Here is a 17,113-nt window from a genome sequence, read left to right on the forward strand (position 1 = left end):
CCTGGCAAAGAGTAACTGATTGGCAAGAGCCACATGCTCGGTTGTAAAACCTTTTCATTGTCACAGCAAGGCAGAGTTTACCCAAGGTTACTCCATTATACTTTTGTTACAGCTGCACATTCTCCAGCTCCCCCCAGATCATTAGAGCAAAGTCCTCTGCCAGAGTAATCCCACCTTCCTGAGGCCACTTTGGTGCTGCATGCTGTTCAGCTATTTTGCCAAAGGCTTTTCCATATCACAGCACATTCATGCATAGTTCTGCTCTACAAACTGCCAAATGGGTTACAAGCATCACCACTTATGGCTGGTTTTGTGTATATCCAGTTTGACCAGCACTGCTATGACTGGGCCTGGACCAGAAGTAGAAGGAACCCCAGCTGGTGACCTTAAGCAACAACCAGTGCTTCCCCAGGAAAAACAGACACCAAATCAGCAGAAGACAAACGTAAAGTTTATGATCTATATTATGCTTTGCTCTAGAACCTGGTATTTCTGCATAGCATAGTTCTGCATGATGCCTTTTTAATCTTCTTGATTCTACATAGGAAATCCCTAACTGTTGCAACATCTGACACATTGTTTTGTGGTCACCAGCTTTCTCCAGTGACATAGAACAGCTCTGATCCCAAACTGTGTGCACAGAAAGAGAAAAGCAGCATTCACTGTTATAACTATACGTTATTTGAGTAAATGCATGGTTGTGCTATTCTCCATAGAACTACAAAGTAATTTTCACTATTATGGTAACTTATCGTGTAAGCAGAAATAGTTACAGAAAATAACATTATCAGTAAGGAGAGGCTGTGTGCACCACAACTGATGGAACTGAGAACACCATTTATATAAAAACACTCCCCTGATCATAAGTCTCACTTGGGAGGACATTTTACATATGGGAATAAGTTTACTCACAGTAGTTGCCCCATTACAGAAAACAAAGAGATGTGCATGGATAGTTACTCACAGGGGTAAACTTTTGCAGCCCGTATACAGCAGTCTATTTCATTTGAGGACAGTAGAGTGTTTCACAACTCTTTAGAAAAATAAAAATTGTATCATGTATCTCCCTTGATGCCATTAAACCTGAATACAATTTTAAATGCATCATTGCTTCTCCTCTGCTTACACACTTTATTTTTCTGCTTTTTAGTCAGATTGCAGAGAGAACATAGACAACAGTCAGCTTTATCAATGTTCACATCCAGATGCTAATGATCTATCTCAATTTATTTACCTGGCATCTATTATTCTTGTCCCTCACCATCCCTAATGTACTTCTCTTCCTAACATCCCCCCACTGGATGGTCTACCCATTTCCTGAATGGAAGGCTGAGGCCCCCAAAAATTAAAGATTAAAGTTACAAAACATGGCATTGCAGTGCTCTGCACAGCAGCACTCAACTCTAGGCTATCCACTGTGGTTGTAAGCTCCACATGCTAACTCAGGTGCCAGAGATGCTAATATATGGGAAGGTTCAGGACCTAGGAACAGGATTCACAACTACCAGCTCACTGGCTTTGACATTTTCCATGACATTTGCAAGATTATCTTCCAGTGATACAGTCCTTGCAGGTTGATGGTAGAAGTCTTGCCTGCAATAACACACTAAGAAGGTGAGTGACTGCCCCAGTGACTGTGAGCCACAGCCGCTGTGTCCTATTCCAACAGGGTCACTGATACCTCGCAGCCTTGGGAAAAATCACATACTTTCCTTTCCTTATCCTTCCATGTACATACATGAGCCATGGTCACTGCAGTGTCCCAAAGAACTAGTGTAGGAGGAAAGGGAATTGGAAAAGGGGACAAAGGTTTTATCTGCAGCACAACCCTAACACTTTGGTTTAGGAATCACTTGGCAAAAGGATCCACAGTGCTGCTTGGGATAAAGCATTTTACACAGAGTTGATCGCATCAGAGCTGAAGTTACTGCACTTACACTGTAAGAGGCAGGTGCACATATATGGCAGAAAGTGCAACAGTGTCCTGACCCTTCAACAGCCAGCATGTACCCTGCATATGCTGCTGATCTAGTCTACTAAAAATGAGAATTTACTCAATGAGTAATGCTGGATTTCTTTATTCTTCATTTTGGAAAAGAATGAAATAAAAACACATTTTGCCACAATTTGTTGAGTTTCAGGGTTGCGGTTGGCAGGGCAGTGAATTTCCTTAAAGAAAAATAACCGTGTCCTGATGAACCAGCTCGTATCACTAAAGATGAAGGTCAGAGCATTATGCAGTCTTCAAAAGGACCTACCTGCCCCTCTTCCAAGAGCTGCTCTCCACCCATTCTATTATTTTTCCTCCTTTTTAATAACAGGACATGCTGACTCGTTATTATTGATTGATTATCCTGCTGTCTGTGAAGCACCATTCCCCTCCTCGTTAATTCAAAACTACCTCATTTTTCATACTTCATAAATTAATATATTATTGGAGCTGCAGCAGTAAAGGAGATGGCCATGTTTCATAGAGAGGTAGGGAGGGTAGCAAAAGGAAGGAAGTCTCATAAACCTGCCTTACATGAGGATCTGCAGCTGTGCCCACCCTGCTGACAAGCTGGGTGCTAAGTGCTGGCAGCACCCTACAAGGTGATGCATCCTGACAGTCCCTCTTTGTCCCTGTAACCAAGACAGGGCACTCTGAAAGCTCACACACGTCCACTCTGCCCACTTCATAAAACCAATTGCCATGCTAAGTGGCAAAATTGCGGCTTTATTTTACTGGATATTATAACTTCTGATCTGTCCTTTAACACTTGCTAGCTAAATTAGAGCAAACTACCTCTTTATTAACTACTGACAGCCAACTCTGGGAAGTCCAGATCTAAATGTGGATGTGACCTTTCCAGTTTTACCCCATCTCTTTACAACCTCATACCATCCCTAAGGCTCTGTAGAGTCCTAACTCTAGCAATACAAGGTGAAGCAGGCAGAGAGCGCAACAGGAAAGGTGGACTGACCAGACAAGGCAGCCCTGTCATAGATGTGCACCAGTATCCTGCTGAGTTTTACCTGATAACTGGCCTTTTTTTCCCCAAACATTATTTGCAAGTCCTAGAAAAAAGCTGACATAGTGCCTTTGGTTTCTTCCATCTTTCCCCCTCACATTCTGACTCTCCAGGCACTCAACTAGAAGTGCAGTGACACCCTCCTCAACCAATCTTAGGGTTTTTTAGGATGATGGGGCTCGGAATTGTATGTTTAAAGTGGTAGATACCTACATTTACCATCACAAACAGCACCAAACAAACACTGCTCACCCATTCAGTGTGCATGCTAAATAAGTCAAGTCAAAAGGGTTTGAATTCTGATTTGTCTTCCCCTAAAACCTGTGCCTGCTTTCATTCAAGTGGCCAATTTCTTCCCAAAGCCCCAGGCAGCATCTAAGCAGGGATTTCAGGATCACAGTTCCAGTCCTTGGTAGATAAACGACATAGCAGGTGTCTGACTGCTTTTTTCTTATTTTACTTACACATCTTGTATCTACATGCTTACTTTTATCAACCAGACTTGCAATACCTGTGAAGACTAAAATGACATTTATTTAACAAAACATTTTTCATAAAGCCAACTTAGACAGCTCTCATTTTATTCCTTATCTTTATTAACTAAATCCCGCATTAGGCTTCCATTCACTTTCAATACTTACCTCAGCACTAACCAAACGTATATTAAATGAGTTGAGAAAGCTATGAAAAATGCAAAAGCTCTTGGAATGCATAAGTATGAAGGCATGAAACGCAGATGCATAAAGGCACACACAGGCAACACTAATTCTGGAATTTCATAATATATGAACTTTTTTTCTTCACGAACACTGAAACGATGGCTTTCAATCTAGTATCTTTATAAACATCTGTATCTGTACATATACAGATACATATACAACATAGTATCTGTACAAACAGAAACAGATACTGATCTCTTCTAACCCTCTCCCCTCCACCCCCATTAAATAATGCTATACATGAGCATTTTGTTAATTATCTCAACTGTGTTTATTTTTAGAAACGGTTGATCTGCAGTGGGTAAGTTTCATTGGGGTTTGGGGTTTTTCGTTTGTTTTTTTTTAATGCAACTGCTTTTTCAGAGAATTAACTGAAAAGGCCGCAAGAATCTCCAGTTTTCATGTTCTTGCATACCAAAGGACAGCCTTCCCTGGAGTACAATGATCAGATTGTCCCTGATTAAGAAGGGGAAAACTTCCACTGGGGGTCTCTCACAAGTTTAGTCCCAATTCTGTGCTGTCTGTGCTGACAAATGGTCGCATCCCAGCCAGCAGATGTTATACGACCTCCATTTATCTCTATGTTTTATGCCAAGTCAGAAGTAGTAAAATCAAATCTGCAAACAAAGAGATAGTAGTTTGTTCTTTCTTTAAGTACAGGAGCTTACAGGTCAGGTCGGGTCCCAGTGAGGCATCTGACATGCCAGGCCCCACAGTCCCAGGCCGCAGCAGGGCAGAGTCCTCTCTCATGGGAGACCCTTGATTACAAAGATGCACAAGGATGCACAATCCCCAAATACAGTAATAATTATTATTATTATTATTAAAAAACCCAAACCAAACCTATTTGGGCATACTGAAAAAGACCCTATATTTTAAGAGTATTCTAATAAAACTCACATTTTGCCTTTACATCTCAACATCTTCCATTCATTGATCTTGAACCATGTTTAAAACACTAATAAACTAACTTATCCAGTGTCAGGAAACAATATTTCTCACTTAGGAAAGGTCAGAGAAATCTACAGAGAAAACGTGACTTTTCTGAATTCAAAAGAGACAATAAAAATCCCTTCAAAAGGAGAAATTCCTAAAGTTCTCTTCTCCAAGTATTACAAGAGATCTGTAACTCAAGAGATCTCTTTCACACAGTTTTAGGTCATGGTTCTGCAAACATTTACAAAAATTCTCTTTTCTCAGGTGACAAATTCAAGCTGAATTGATCAGACAAGTAGAGAGAATCCCATGCACAAGAGCTCACAAGACTGCACCCTGTAGATAAAACAAGTCATGTCACATATCCTCTGATTCTGCCATGGATGTTGTGGGTGACCTTGAGGAAATCATCTTTGCTTCGTCAGTAAATGATGAAAAAAATATTACTTCTTTATTCCCCTATTGAAATTGTCAGTTCTGGAGACTGACAGTCACTGTCCCTGAAGAGTATTTACAAGACAGTATACCCTGCCATGGTAACCAGATCGCAGTCACATTTGTACAACCCACTGGTATAACCAGAGCAGACAAATCTGAGCTCAGCTAATCCAGATGCTGTGTTTTAGAGCTACTGTTTCTGTACAGTGGCAGGCAGGTTCTGCCCACATAGGCTCTGGACGGGGTGGCATGGTTTTTAGAGTGCTGAGCAGCACAGGACCATCATAAGCAGCTCAACAGGTCCAGAGAAGGGGTGCAGGAAGAGACTATTACAATTCCATTTGTAGCTCAGGTAGTTTAGGCCTTGTTAATAGCAGCTGCAAAACCAAGAGCTATTTAGTAACTGTGTTTCATTGGGCTGAAGGGAAAGATTAGGGATAAAAGACAGTAGAAGCAACTAGTTCTATCTCTCCTGCCCTGTGGCTCTAACTCAGCCCCATTGCTTTTGTGATATAAATACGTTCTCCGAGATCACACCAGCAAGTGCCAGTTTGCAGCACATGCTGTTTATCTGTGTCAGCATACTAAGGAAAAAGGGTCGAAAGAAACCTTCCATCTGCCAAATGGCTTTAGCATACTCCAGAGCTCAGTTCCTGTCCAATAGCTTGGGATGCAATGTTAGGAAAAAGCAGCAGATGACTAGTGGGAGCTGGAGCAAAAGATGGCAGCTCAATTCACGATGGGTTAGCAAGCATCAGGTGCATGCTGGAACCTCTGCCTCATCAGCCTATAACACATTTCATGAGTAAGGAGAAAACAAATTGCTGTGGAATTCCCTTGGGGATCAAATGAACTAAGAAATGAAGGCAAAAACAAAACCAGTTTGGACCATGGTTCTGCCCTGATGCTCCAATCACAGCTGAGGAATTCCCTTTGGAGATAGTTGAGGCCAGGACAGGGTTTGCTCTCAGTTACTCTCCAAGTGAGCAAGAAAAAATAAAAAGGAGGTCAAAGCTACTTGCGTTCATTTAGGATCTCCAACTTCTGTAAGAGGAGGTGTCAACCCCGATGCGCTAGCTAGTTTCCAGTCGGGTAGATGCATGCCTCTGCAATTTCAATATTACAGTCACAATTAACTTCTTCCTTCGTTAACCTGAACTGCAACACAGCATTGCTCTCTGCCAGCTTATAAAGAGTTGCTGCGCTTCATCCCCAAGAAGATGCACAGAAACAAACAAATCTAATTAGATTTAACTTTCAGAGCTTCTGACTCTCCAAATACCTCTAAACATTTCTCATTCTGATGGGCCAAGTTCAGAGGCATGACTAGGTATGAGAGGTGCAGCATGCCTTTGGCTTTTACAGCTTCAGTGATTTGGACTGCCCCTCCATTTTGACTCTATGACAACTGGGAAACTAGTCTGCAAAACCATTTTCTCAAAGCTCTTTGAGCACCGTAACTTTATTTCTGCTTTATGCTGCTTGTAACTGCTGTTCAAAACCCTTAGCTAGAAGGTTTATCTATAAATAAAACCTGTAATGCTTCAGTTCTGGTATAAGGGAAAAGTGGGGGGAATCCTCATTTCAATCACTGCACCTGGATGATATTTCTGTGCAGAGAGTCAGCATAAAAGACTACAGACCTTTTAATTCTTCAATTTATCACCAACTACAATGATGGTAACAGTGCAGGAGAAAAGCTAAAGATGACTGCATCCAATTGAATTGCAAAGCAAATTCATGAAGGAAAGTATTTCTAAGACATCAGAACTGTCACCCGGATCTTAAATGCACTCAGGACCTCCCATTTATCCACATCTCATCTGAGCAATACTATACACAGGCAAGTGCTTTTTGGTTTGATTTTGTCAGAACTGTCATTTTCTTCTTTTTCCCTCTCTTTTTCTTTAAAATGCTCCATCCTCTCAACCTCTACAGGAATCCCAAGGGTAGAGATAAATGTTTTATAGTGAAAACTGGGTTTTCAACTAAACACCACCTTCAACCAAGAATAGAATCACAGAATCATAGAATATGCACTCTTCACACAAGATTTCATGGAAAAAGTAATACAGGAAATCTATGGTTCAACAACAATTCCTTGAGATTCAAAATGGCACCTCAGTGCCTGAAAGGGGCACTGCTTCAGATATATGGGACTTCTGTTCCCATCTTTCTGCACCCTTTGGAATTACTTTGCATCCCTTCGTGAGGCACCAGTTCTAAAATTAATCCTGTTGTTGACAACCAAGAAGAAAGCAAATGTTCTTGGGATAGGGGATCTTACCAGCAGACCAACCCATGCTAGGAAATACGGACTCGGAGCACTTCAGCTCCAAAAAGTACTATTTTGAAGTGCAGGCAGTTAGTCAAAGAATCACAGGCTTAATTTTTTGTGGAAATTATCCAATTTTCTAACAAAGTTTTCAACAGCCAAAAAGAAAAAAAAATTGGGATAGAAAGAAAATGGGAATTTAAGAAGTCAAGAGAAACATTCTTATTAAAATAGAAGAGACTTTTTCCCTTAGTGCTTTGGAAAAAATAAACAATTCTAATTCCCAGACTGCTGTGAAAATCTGCCTCTAGTAAAATGTAACTAACACCCAAAATATAGCATTAAATTAAAGGTCAGCAGGGAACCGAGATCTCTGCCCAGCAGAGAGTAAGCAGCCTTTTGTCATATCCCTAAAGACAGACAAGAGGCTACAGGGTAGAAAAGCCAAAGCTATGCATTTTGCAAGTCTCAGCTTTTCAGAGCACTCAACCATCTGCCCCTAAATCCCATGCATCTCTAAGGAAGAGGTGCTGCTAAACAAATATGAAAATTTCTCCTTTCTGAAGTTCACCACAGAATTATCAGGCTTGTTGCAACCTATGTGTCACTCAGGCAAAGCAGATGCTTCTCATGTGGTCTCTCAGGCAAACAACCGGATGGGCAGATGCACTGAAGGGGGGAGATGTGTCTTGGAAAACACTCTGCCTATTAAAGCATCTTCATGGTGGTAGAAGTGTCAAAACTGCAGGCACTTGGCATCTCACCAGGGCTCAAAACAGTAACTCTTAAGAAAGCCACAGCCCCCAGGAGTTCAGAGTTGTCTGACTGCTAGGTCTAATGATCACCTGGAATTTCACAGTGTTAATGAGAACTCAATGCAGATTTTCCTGATCCAAATACAAGTCCCTAGTGTGTAAGTGAAAGAAAAAACAGCCCACGCATCCACAGGAGAGCAGGTACAAGTCTGGCAGTTTCAGCTCCCAGCAGCAGAGGCTGTATGTACAGTTGCAAAGTGTTGTGAAGCCCTGAGCTTGTTAGTTCTTAGGAGAAGGCAATTAGCAGTATGACTGCTCCACAGGAAGATGAAGTAGCCCTGGCCCATGGCAGGAAGCGTTTCTGCTCTGGTACAGCCGGAGACTGAGGATTCACAGTGGGCTGCAGCCTGCTTCACTGCTTCCTTATGTCGGCACTCCAGGGTGGTCTCATTTCAAATGATGGGTGCTCTCAGATCACCAAGCTGGCCCTGATCACTAGCACTGCTACTTGACAGGAAAGAGGAATCATAGCTGGGAAGAAGTATTCTTGGTAACTTCCTCTGGTATCTGCATGTTACATTGATTTAATTATAGCTGCAAACCTCAAATTACACAATGGCAAAGTGCGTTTTCCAAATATCTTCCTGTGATTTCCAGGAAATGGACACCCCCTATCTCAGGTCCAAAACCAGCCATCGGCAGGTTGGGTCAGCAGCTGGGAGCAGGCACTCTGGGACCCAGCCCTGCCTCTGCCCAGCACCACATGGGGACACAGCCAAAGCCACCTCAGCTCAGTCTTGGCTAAGCAGCTCTGTGCCTTGGTTAACTCGGTGCATGTGGAGGGTTGATATCTCGCAGTGGCAATGTGTAAAACCAAGCAACACCCACCGACTGAATCTGGCCTCTAAGTGCCAAACACCAGAACAGCCAAAAGATGCTCAGGGAGAACCGAGGCTGTCCTGGATTTATCACCATGATAAAGATAGAGATTGTGTTTCTTCACCTCTTCCCCTTCTCAGCAGCTTCTTTCCTCTTCAGGCACAAAGACATGATGTCTCCACAGTGGTTTTGCCCACTGATAAACACTAGTGACTGACATGTTTCACTGAGGAACAAAGGGCAGGACTGAGGGATCAGCTGTTTCCAGGCTGCTCCAGCATTTGCCAGTCTGCTGTGTCAGGAAAGACATTTCAATACTCGGCAGGACACCAAATACAGACAGGGGTAATATTCAACACCCTGCTGGGGCTCTCGAGTTAGGGATGGGAGACACACATGGGAGCAGCTTAGAAGGAAGCCTAAAGAGAACATGAGATGAATAAAATTGACTAAATATATAACCCAAACTGAAACAAGAGGTTTTAGCTTAAAAGAGGAAGGCTGACAATACATGAAGCTAACTGGGGACTTGCTTTTGCCATCAACGTTACATAGCAGATGCTCAGACATTAACTTTGTTGGGGGCAGAATAAAATGCAAAGAGAATTAAATATTTTAAGGCCTAAAGAGCCATTAGTTCACGAAGTCTGACCTCTGCTTATAGCACGTGTTCCAAAATTTCACTAAATGATTCCTACATTAAGCTCAATTTTTCTTCCAGAAATGAAGCCACTTTGTAAGAAAAGGGTGTTGAAGTGCCATAATTCAGGAGGGTAAGGCATGCATCAGGTGTGGCTTTCTTGTGACCAAGAGAGAAGAGGAATGACACAGGCTCCCAGGCCATGGGTTGTAGCCATGCCTCACCCAGCTGCTCAGCCTCTGCATTGCAACTCTGGCCTCGTCTCACCCCCCATATTGCAATAACGAGATGTTGGTATTGAGAAATCAGTGTCCCACCAGGACCTGGCATCACTGCGCAGAGAAATACAGCAGAAGCTGCCAAAAAAAGCCAAAAACTTTCAAAAAAAGAAATCAGAAACAAAAAGCTTTTCTTTTAAAAGAAAGAAAGAAAGAAGCCAGCATTTAATCCTCTTGCCTCATAATTGAGCCCAGGGTTATGCCACAATTCAGGTAAATGATGTTTATATAACTGGCATTTGGCTGAATGCATAATTCCTATTTAACAGCTGAAGAGAAGCATTTTGGATGTTCAAAGAAATCTGACAGGTAATTCCCACCGTAGTTCTGCAGGGTAGCTGAGAGGTAATTATCCTTCTCACTAGTAAATCAATTAGGAATGAATGTATGGAAAGCTTTTCTCCTCCTCCAAGTAACTGCTAATCCTCTAAGCACTAATGAGCAGACAGGGCTAGCAACAGTGTGCAAACCCATCAAAAATCAACAGGAGCTGTGGGGCATGCAGGGTCCAATCAGTACCTGAGAGCTAATGCCTCAGGAGAAAATATCTTGCCCTGGAAATGGTCTGCACAATTCACTGTGTGCACACAGGCCCTGTGCAATTGTGTTACTTTTGGTATCTCCCTCCCCGTTTATTGCCTCAAAGACCTATTTTTGAAGCTCACAAGAGATCACTGCGCTGTGTTTAACTAACCAGCACTTGTGTTGTTAGAGGTAAAACACAAGGGATCTGGACTTTCTCTACTGGGGCGCAATTGATTCACCTACTGCTTTGTGATTCATCATTGCTGGTTGTCCTCAGGAGCTCAGCAAAAACATGTTGCTTACTCTGCAGGCCACTGTGACAATATTCACGCAGAGAGACTTGGAGAAGATTGCAACCCAAGTGCATTTTTTGTAGTGCACAACCTCATGAATCTGTAAAGGGTGGGTGGCCAGTAAGCCTAATATTGAATTTGACAAATTCCAGATGCTCCAACCCAGTGACACCTTCTTCAGGCATTTTTCAAGTGCTGCATGGATGTTTGGAATTGCTTTGATGGTCAACAAAGCAGAGTCAGCTCCAGGTTCAGACAAACCAGCTGTTTAACTATGCACAGTAACAGTGCCCATATACATAGCAGAGGTAGTAAGAATGGAAACAAGTTGTTCCCTCAGCAGCCAACACTGAAGCTGGTTTTCTGTCGTTTTTTCTTACAGCTCATTTCTCCATTTCAAAAGATCTTTCAGAAGGGAGAAGATGGAAGACAGACAGATAGGCCTAGAAATCACTTCCTTAAGAAATAAGACCAAAAAAAATTTTAAAACATTGTCATCTGAAATAAGAAAGCAGCAGGTAAAGATAGGTCTGCATGTCACTATATGATGAAATGTAGGTGTTATTAATAAAAAAAGAGAGAAAAGACTGCTAATCTGTAAAGCTCGATAGCTTGAGAAATTGCTGGAAGATAATCATATATAGTACTCCGAATTGTGAGGGAGACTTTACACCAGTGACGTAGGATTTGTAACTGAGCATATTGCCTCTGATTTTGGGTGGGCAGAGTTGCTTTGGAAACAGAATGAAGAAGAATTAACTCTTCTGTGCCCACCATATTGGATATGGGAGGGGTGTGAAGGCCAGAAGAGCTCATTACAAAACATCTTCATTCCATTTCGCTCAGAAAAAAAGAAGTCAAGGTAATTGTCACAATAATTCAGCTTCTGCATCAGAAAAAACATAAACTGACCTCTGCCCACTGCATTCTTCCTCTCCTCTATACATCCAAACACACACACCTATTGTTGCTAATAGTAATCAGAGCTATAACTGCCTTAAGGTTGCATAGGCTGGAATAAACATAAATCCTGAAACCTCTGTAGACTGACCAGTAATGAAAAACACAAAAATAGTAATAAGAACAGTACAAGTAGCAAAATACTAGTTTGAAAACCTATCGATGGAGACAGGAGATGGGTAGTTCAGAAGTGATCAAGTCAAATGGGCTGCACCCTATCCAAACACAACTCCACTGCCAGCAATTAGCTATGTGCTGCAGCCTTCCCACATTGATTTCTGTGGGTAGCTGAAAGCATCTTTGTCCCACTACCTCCTTTGAATCAACACAGGCAGTAATTTTAAACTAAAAAGGCACTGAGTAGTAACTCCTGGGCTGCGCTCTGTGAGCCAGATGCAGCCCTAATTGCATCACGTGGGTAGCGTGAGCAGGGGCTTTGAAAGCTGTGACCTCATCTTCTCTCCTACACACTCAAATGAAATCTTAGGTCTCCCACCCACTCTCCCAGGCATATTCTGCTTTCAGCCCCCTTACATGATGTAACCAATGAAAATGTCATTTACATCTTTACCTCCAACTTCTAGCTAGCAAAAGCATAAATGGGAAAAGAGTCAAATGCAGAAATAAATGCCTTTTACTCAGTATTTCTAATAATAAGGAGACAGAGAAGGCAGGGAGAGGTATATTAGCCAAAGCCAGTGTAAGCAAGAGTCCTAGAAACATTTGTGTGAGTTCAGCTTCTTTAAAGCTGTGACAGTCAGAAGCAAATAAAAGCAACCCTTTTATTTGTCTAATACATTCATCAGGAGATTAAGCGCTCCATCCCCATCACAAGTAAAATAGGCATAGTTCTACTAGATTCCATGGAATTGCACTAGTGCAACTTAAACAGCAAATTCAAGCTCTTGTGAATTACCAATGGATTTCACTTTAGAATCATGATTCCTCTCAGAATGAACAGAATGCCGTAATTTTGTTTCTATAGCTACCAGCTCCGATAGCTCTCCCTTACCTTCCTCTTGTTAGTGGGACTGACATAAAGGTAGCTCAGCACAGTCTTCAGGCCTACTTTGTCATTTAGCTTTTCATAAGTAGTGCCATAGTCTGTTGACCTGGAGAAAAGAGGAGACAAAAAGAGTTTATGTGGTTATTAGAGCTCAGGGGAAGGAAATGACTGTGTGAACAGATGCTCAAAGTTACAGCTTGAGCATTATTACCCTTAGAACTCAAGCTTTTGTGTTTCATTCAGGGTGGCCAGCAGGAAAGAGAAGAAAGCTTGAGCCCTTTGGGGCAGGGTCTGTCTCTGAATCAATCGATCCTGTGCACCTGGGGTGCTGTGGTGCACCCATGAAGATGGACTTCGGGGGCAGGCTCGCCTCTCATGTGCCAGTGTGGGACTGCAAATGATATCTGCGTGAGAGGACTCTGATCTCAGCAGCACCCTTAGCACAAATTCTCTTTTCAGACAAATGTAACAAAAGAATCCAAATTAAACCCATCAACAACAGTTTTATTTAAGTAGCCTGATTTTTGACTTGGAGATGGGGATCCAAATGTGGCTCAGAATTGTAACAGCTGAACTCATGTCTAGATAAAAATGTGCCTAAACTGGCATCTTGAGTCCTCAGTCACCCCCATCCTACTTTGTGCCAGGCATTTAGTATTTCTCAGTTACAGAGACAGATTCAGGCCCCTACACTAGCAAATCCCACCCGGAGGAGCAGATGATCTGGGGGTGGCATTACCCATTCGTGACTGGGGAAAAGGGCTGCTTCGTCACAGAGGGTTTTCTGTAGCTTCCTCCTCCTCTTTTGTGGGCATGTTTGAAACCTCACTTTGCCCTGCTTGTTTCTCTGCTATTTTCATACTCTATTTTTCCTAACAAACAAGATTTTTCCTACCAGAACAAATCAACAGCTACCTAGTACAGGATCACACACCTGAAGAGTGGTTAGCACCAGCTTGCTTTAGGAGTGGTGTCACAACCTGCAAGAAACCCCCCCTGCAACCCATCCAAACAGTGGGGAGAGCCCGACTCCTGACTCTACACAGCTTCTATCATACGGACAGAGCAAACACAATCCTTATCAGGTGGACAAGGAAAGACTCTCACAAAAAGCCTACCCAGACCTATGACTCTAAGATGAGAATTCACAGCCCCTGCCCTCCTCTCTAATTACGCTTTTTACTAAACAGATGATTAGAGAACATGTAGCAATTCAGTGCTTTTCCCAGTAACTAGCTCCAGTTGTAAGTTCAGCAAGCCTCCAGCATCTGCAGCTTTGTGGTTCTGCCTGAGACCCATCCTCTGCTCCTTGTCTGTCTGGCAAAGAAATGGCCCAAGTCACCCTTCTAGCATCACAGTGACCTGTGCCGCTGCACCCAGCGGCTCCAGGATCCCACTTAAGTGACTGCAGAAACTGAGCGGTGCCAGAATCTGCACCCAGCTCCACTGGTTTCCTCACTGCTAGTGGAGTCCAACATGACACTGAAAAGGTCATACCACAAAACCAGACGGCTGGTTTCAGACTTCGAAGTAGTAGGACCCATGAAGTCAAAAGCTTATTTTATCACTGATGCGGCTCCAACACATTTGCTTCTGTGCATCTTTCAAACACAATTCCTGAACATTTTGCAAACTGGTTCTTTCCTTAAATGGGTTGAACCAACTTTCCTCCTTTGAATGCTCAACAGTTAGGATTGCTTCAGGTCTTAAACAACTTCCTTGTGTTCTGGTTTAGCTCTTTAATACTAAAATAGAGCTAATACTAGCTCTATTTACACTTAATACTCCTTGGTACTAATGCACTGTATTGATACTCACTGGGCTTCAGAGACATCCTGAAGTATATTGCAATAATGTACTGTATTCCCATAGTGCTTTCCCATCCAAAGAATCTGAAGCTCTTGTCTCACTAGATATCAATGCCACACAAAAAACGTAGCAGCTTTCCCTGTCCAGCCAAACTTGAAACTGAAGCAGCTCGATTAATAGAACTGAATAATCCAGGTGAATTAATTCCACTACTGAGGCCTCCTATACATGCAAATTCAGAGGTCAGGAATCCTCAAGTAACACCAAGCTCTAAGCAGAGGGTAACGCAGAGGGCAAGCACTGAGGTACTTCCTTCATCTCACCCTTCCAACAGCACTGAAGATCCGAACAAGCCACATTTGGGACTACACATGTAATAGCCACCAGCCAGGGAAAGAGATCACTGGTTTCAATCAACATTCAAAGAGAATACAAATAACAGATTAATATTCTGACAGAGCTGCTTTGGTTTTGTTCTCCAAGTCATTTTCAGATCTCCCAAAATGCCTTGCACTTCTAAAGATGCAGGCTGGATGCCCTAATGACTCTTTCTCATTAAACCATTATCACTCATTGCATTTGCCCTTTCAAAGAATAGCTAGAAAGGAAGTAGGATCATTATTTCGTTAGCTTCTCTAAGGCTTTCTTTATTATCATGACAGTCACCACTGGCTTCACAGAAACGTCTCAAAGGATATCACAATAATATACTGTATTTCCACAGCACTTTTCCATCCAAAGAATCTGAAGCTTTTGTCTCATGTTAATCCATTCAAACTAACAAAGTCTCAAGGGCCATACTGGGAAATATTATCTCTATTCTAGAGATGAAGAAACTGAAAGCTTGCATAGGTAATGGTTCATTTTTTCCAAAAACAGGAATCTACAGTTAGCCATTTCAGCTTCTATAATCATCTAGTGTATGGCTTGATACTCAAACCTGTTAAACTCCTACCACCAAACTGCCTAATTTGAAAACAAATATTTACCAAAAAAAAAAAAAAAAGGTTGGCCGCCTAATTTTAGCAACGCAAGCCTGAACATTTGAAGATATGTGACCCACAGGTAAAATGGAACAGTTCTGGCTCAGCTTTTAACCTTAACTTGAACCCTTCTCCTTTACTAATTACTTACCTTTGCAGTCAAAGACTTCTAACTGCAAATTAATTAGCCCACAAGTCCTTACAGTTGCTTGACACTACAAGCAGACTGGATACCATGTTTTCTCCCATTCCTCTGGTCAGAATAGGATCCACTTCAAAGCATATTATTAAAGGAGTGGAAGAGAAGAAAGGTTGTAGTTATATCAAAATGACAAAAAAGATTCAGTGATACGAAAGACCCTTTCCATTAGTCACACCCCAAATGCCTGCTTGAACCTTGGTTGGGCCTTTTATGGCCATTTGATCCTGCCTAGCTGGTTCTCCTCTGGGAGAACCATTGAAGCCATCACTAGAGTCTCATCATCTTGGAAGGCTGTTATTGCCTTCAACCTCAAGCTGATGGGGACAATTTTTTTAGCAAGGCCTGTTGTGACAGAATAAGGAATAGTGGATTTAAACTAAAGAAGAATAGATTTAGACGGGATATAGGTGAGAAACTTTTTACAATGAGGGTGGTGAAACACTGGAACAGGTTGCCCAGACAGGTAGTGGAGGCCCCATCCCTAGAAACATTCAAGGTCAGGCTGGATGGGGCTCTGATCAACCTGATCTTGTTAAAGATGTCCCTGCTCGCTGCACGGGGATTGGGCTAGATGATCTCTAAAGGTCCCTTCCAACGCAAAGCATTCTATGGTTCTATGATATTTGCAGATTGTTTCTCACCACATACACACATACATGCACATACACACACGTGTATACATAAAAGTGTTATTAACAACGCTTTCATAAAACAAATTGTTGCACTTCGTTACACCGCTAGTAGCATAGAGACTGTTACAACGTGGTATGGACTCTGGCTATATATACAAAGCCTGTACAAGCTCAGTCCATGCATTTTGTCCCACGTGTCCTTATAACATTGATCTTACACCATGTCACTGTCCCCTCTATCCTGCTTTCCATCCTGCAAACCAAGCTGCTAGCAATACCCCAAGAGAGGCTGCACAGTGAAAAGCAATAAAACTCCAGTCTTGAATGGACTTTTGTCTACTCCAATTCAGCTTTTTGATTTTTATAACTAGCAGTTCCTACCAGCCATAAGGAAGAACCTCCTCGCTAGTCTTGGTTAACATGAAGACAGACTTGATTCAGTGCAACACAAGTGTCATATTCATATAACCTAACAAATGTAGGCTTTCCCTGAACAGGCTGTGGCACCAAATCCTACATGTTCCCTTTGGAAAAGCAAGCTTTATAATGTAATTAATTTATTAGGAGACTGTAAATTCTCCCATAATCGTATTCTATTATAAACCATTGGGAAACAAAATCACCTGATTGATTCCACTGCCCTCCCATGACGAGCTGCAACTTGTTTTAACCTTTGCTGCAAGTGCTGTCCCACAGTCTGGCAGAGCAGGGCGCAAGGCGCACACCCTTGCAGAAGCAGAGAAGCTTCGCTCTACCAAACCTGGTTATAACT

The 17,113-nt window shown here is 42.3% G+C and overlaps 1 protein-coding gene across 1 annotated transcript in view; it reads right to left on the reverse strand.

Moving 5' to 3' along the window:
- The window catches only part of SORCS3 (sortilin related VPS10 domain containing receptor 3), a 316,586-nt gene that overhangs the window by 150,835 nt on the left and 148,638 nt on the right, over positions 1-17,113 (reverse strand). The window contains exon 3 of the mRNA XM_075718061.1: positions 12,722-12,821. Coding sequence (XP_075574176.1) covers positions 12,722-12,821 — 100 coding nt within the window. The remainder of the gene's footprint in view (positions 1-12,721; positions 12,822-17,113) is intronic.

The sequence above is a fragment of the Pelecanus crispus genome, chromosome 10 (assembly GCF_030463565.1).
Source record: "Pelecanus crispus isolate bPelCri1 chromosome 10, bPelCri1.pri, whole genome shotgun sequence".
Taxonomy (NCBI): Eukaryota; Metazoa; Chordata; class Aves; order Pelecaniformes; family Pelecanidae; genus Pelecanus; species Pelecanus crispus.